Source organism: Lichenostomus cassidix, chromosome 2, assembly GCF_008360975.1.
Source record: "Lichenostomus cassidix isolate B80296 chromosome 2, HeHo_3.0, whole genome shotgun sequence".
Taxonomy (NCBI): Eukaryota; Metazoa; Chordata; class Aves; order Passeriformes; family Meliphagidae; genus Lichenostomus; species Lichenostomus cassidix.
Window position 1 is genome coordinate 128,468,494 of NC_139482.1, and position 3,174 is coordinate 128,471,667.

General features: G+C 66.8%; 1 protein-coding gene across 1 annotated transcript; it reads right to left on the reverse strand.

Annotated features, from left to right (window-relative positions):
• Positions 1-212: 212 nt before the first annotated feature.
• LOC146442244 (uncharacterized) lies at positions 213-2,867 on the reverse strand. The gene has a single exon (XM_085053235.1). The coding sequence runs from the start codon at positions 2,750-2,752 to the stop codon at positions 1,034-1,036; it is 1,719 nt and encodes a 572-aa protein (XP_084909361.1). The 5' UTR covers positions 2,753-2,867; the 3' UTR covers positions 213-1,033.
• Positions 2,868-3,174: the final 307 nt, after the last annotated feature.

Consider the following 3,174-nt stretch of genomic DNA (forward strand, 5'->3'; position numbering starts at 1 on the left):
TCAGTTGCATCTCCGTGCATTAATAACCGGTGTCCCACTGCATCAGACTATGCGGATTGTTGTGGTTTTTTTTTTTTTTTGCTTGCAAAATGGAGATCTTACAACTGAAAGAAGATCAAGGGGGAACGTGCCTACCAGAGCATCATCCACACAGTTTTGTTCTCGTGAACCAGAATTCATTTCCCCTTAACAATGAGACGCAGACCCAAAAATAAAAACAAGACCACGTTTATTCAATACAGACAGGTTAATTAAGACAGTAAGTCCTGTAAATCAGGAACACATTTCAAACGCTCCGGTACGAAGTGCATATATTTAAAATCAACAGCTGCATCTTGTACTTGAGCCATTGAGTTTGTCGGGGAAGGGTGGATTCAGGGTTTTTCTTTTTGGTAGAAAAAACTTGTTTCGGCTACCTTATGAACAATGCATCTCAGGCTCCATTCACTCATTTGTTAAGTCCAGCTGCCTGCCAGCTTTGATATTCACATTTTTAAAAACTGCTTCATACAGTCACAACGAGAAATAATAACAATAAACGTTAAAATAACAACAAATAAACCCCCAACAAAAAACCAAACCAGCCCGGGAGGGGAAAGGAAACACCTCCCGCCGGGGTCAGCGAGGATTATTGCAAATGGCTCCTGGGAGACGGAGCAGCTCGGCGGCAGCGGGGGACCGGCGGCGGGGGGGTCCGCGGCCCCGGCCGGGCTGCCCGGCGGGGGGAGGAGAAGGAGGAGCTCCCGGGGAAGGCAGAGGAAGGAGCGGGGCACAACAGCAGCTCGGGGCGGGCGGCGTGCGCGGCCTCGCCGGCTGGGGCTCGGCGGTGTCGGCGCCGCGGGTGACCTTGGGGCAGGGGGGTTCGGGCACCCTCCCCGCCCCAACGGCACCGGCCCGGGGGGCCCCGCCGCCGGACACACTTACATCCTGGCGGAGCCCGCACCGCGCTGCCGCAGCCCGCCCGGCGGGGGCTCCGTCGCCGCCGGGGCCGCGCTCCTTCGCCCCGGTCACCGCCGCCGCTCGTCCCCGCCGGCTACTGCAGGGGCTGCACCGCCGCCGCCGCCTCGCCGTCCGCGCCGCCGCTCCCCGCCGAGGCGCTGCCGCTGGAGGCCGCGGATGCCGCCGCCGCTGCAGCCGCCGCCGCCAGCTGCAGCCGCCGGACGGCTTCTTTGATGAGGTTGCCGGAAAGGATGAGCTGCTGCAGGAGCCGGTGCGGGTCCTCCTCCTCCGCCGGCCCGTCGCCCGGCCCCGGCGGAGGCTGCTTCCTCCGGCGGGCGGCGCTCCGCAGCCAGCCCCGTCCGCACAGCTGCTTGGTCACCCGCTGCTGGCCGCTCCGGTCCGCCCGCGGCGTCTCGACGTGCTGCGAGTGAGCTTGCGGCGGGGCCGGTCCCCGCGGCGCCAGCAGCCCGGCCCCGGCCCCGCCGCCGCTGCAGCACCGCGGCGAGTAGGGGGCGGCGCGGTCGCGGGCGCTGCCCGGCCCCAGGTGCTTGGGAGCGCGGGGCGGCGGCGGCGCCCGCTGGGCGCTCAGCTGCAGCACCTCGCCCAGCTTAGCTACCAGCGCGTCCACCTCCTTCGAGCCCGCCTGTCCCACGGCGACCGGGCGCTCCAGCAGCAGGAAGCGCTCGCCCGGGCGGCACGGCATCTCTGCCGGGTGCCTGCCGTGCCGCAGCCGCCGCAGCGGGACCGGGGCCGCCGCCCGCCCGCCGCCCCGCGCGCGCGCGCGAGCACACGCGGCTCCGGCGCTGCGGTCGCGGCTGGAGCTCGGCCCGCTGGCGTTGGTTTGTAAACAATGGGTGACGCGCGCGCCCGGGCGCCTCCCACTGCGCCGGCAGGGGGGGGAGGGCGGACGGCCCTCCGGACCAACCGCTCGCCGGCCGCTGCCGGGGCCGGCGCCCCGCTCGGGGAGGGCTCGGCCAACAGCGCGGGGGCGGCTCCCGCCGCCGCGCGCCGCCGGCCGGCCGAGGCCGCCCCGCGACCACCGAGCGCGACGCTGCCCGTTCCGTCCCCTTCTCCCCCCGTCTGCGCGCCGCGTGGACCGGCCCGCTTTCAAACCCCGCACCTCGGGTCTCGGGGGCGGGGCCGCGGTGATTGGCAGCAGGGGCGGGGCGGGGCGGGCGGCGCGGCGGAGGGTCTCGCAGCGCCCCGTCGCCTCGGGACGGTCGCTGGGACGGGGCGCGAGGGGCACGGCGGAGAGCGAGCGGCGCCCGGTGACCGCCCGGTGACCGCCCGGTGACCGCCCGGCCGGAGCCGCCCCCGCCCCGCCGTTAACGGCTCGGTGCGGGCGCGCGTCGGTGCCCCGTGAGCGCCCGGAGGTTGCGCGCGTGCGGCTCTCCCGCAGCGCCGCGCGCCTGGAAGCGGAGCTGGCGTTTCCCGGCGGAGCGCGACCGGCCGCACCGGCATCCTCGGGAGCGGCCCGTGGCGGTGCGAGCCCTTCACCCATTGCAGCCTCCCGCAAGCTTCCGTGCCGGGATCGCGGCGCGTTCGCACCGCAGCGCCCGGTCCGACCGGAGCTTCCCGCTCGGCGGCCGTCTGTGCCCTGGCTGCTGTGCCCGCCGTGTGCACCCGCCAGCGCATTGGTTTGGGGTTTAATTCCTTGACACAGAAATGCCTTTGGAGCCTCATTTTTCATCACTAGAATTAGCAGACGCGAAGCGACTCTGTGCAGGTGTTCTGTCGGGATTTCTCTCAGCCTGCGGTTTGCTTCATCACCTGCCCCAAGGCTCTGCCCTGCTTCTTCCTGTCCCGGTCCCATTCTTTCCCTTGTTTCCGCCACTGCATCATTTAAGCAGGTGCTGAAGTTTCTATGATGAGCCTTAAGTACGGTTTTCTGGGTGTATGTTCTGGGGACATAGTCCAGAACCCGCTCATTCACGTGATGGGGCATGCGGTTGGCTCTGCTGGGAACAGCTTGCACAGTGTAAGCTGCTCGTACACATAACTGCTATCACCACTTGATTAATCAGTAAGCGGTTGGCAAAGGAGAGAGCATGTCCTTTGGTCCGTTTGTCCGTGTTCTCTCCTCACCTACTTCCACTTGCTGCACAAAGCAAGAGACCCTCTGCATAAGTGCACGTGTTTGTGAACATGCCTGCTATCTGCACGTGTTATTGGTCACTCCAGCCTGGGTGTCCAAGCCCGTTATTACATCCCCAGCCTGGATTTATATGAGCTGGA

What these genes read in the sequence shown, in the direction of transcription:
- LOC146442244 (XM_085053235.1), bottom strand. Translation starts at nt 2,752, where the DNA reads ATGGGACCGGGACAGGAAGAAGCAGGGCAGAGCCTTGGGGCAGGTGAT.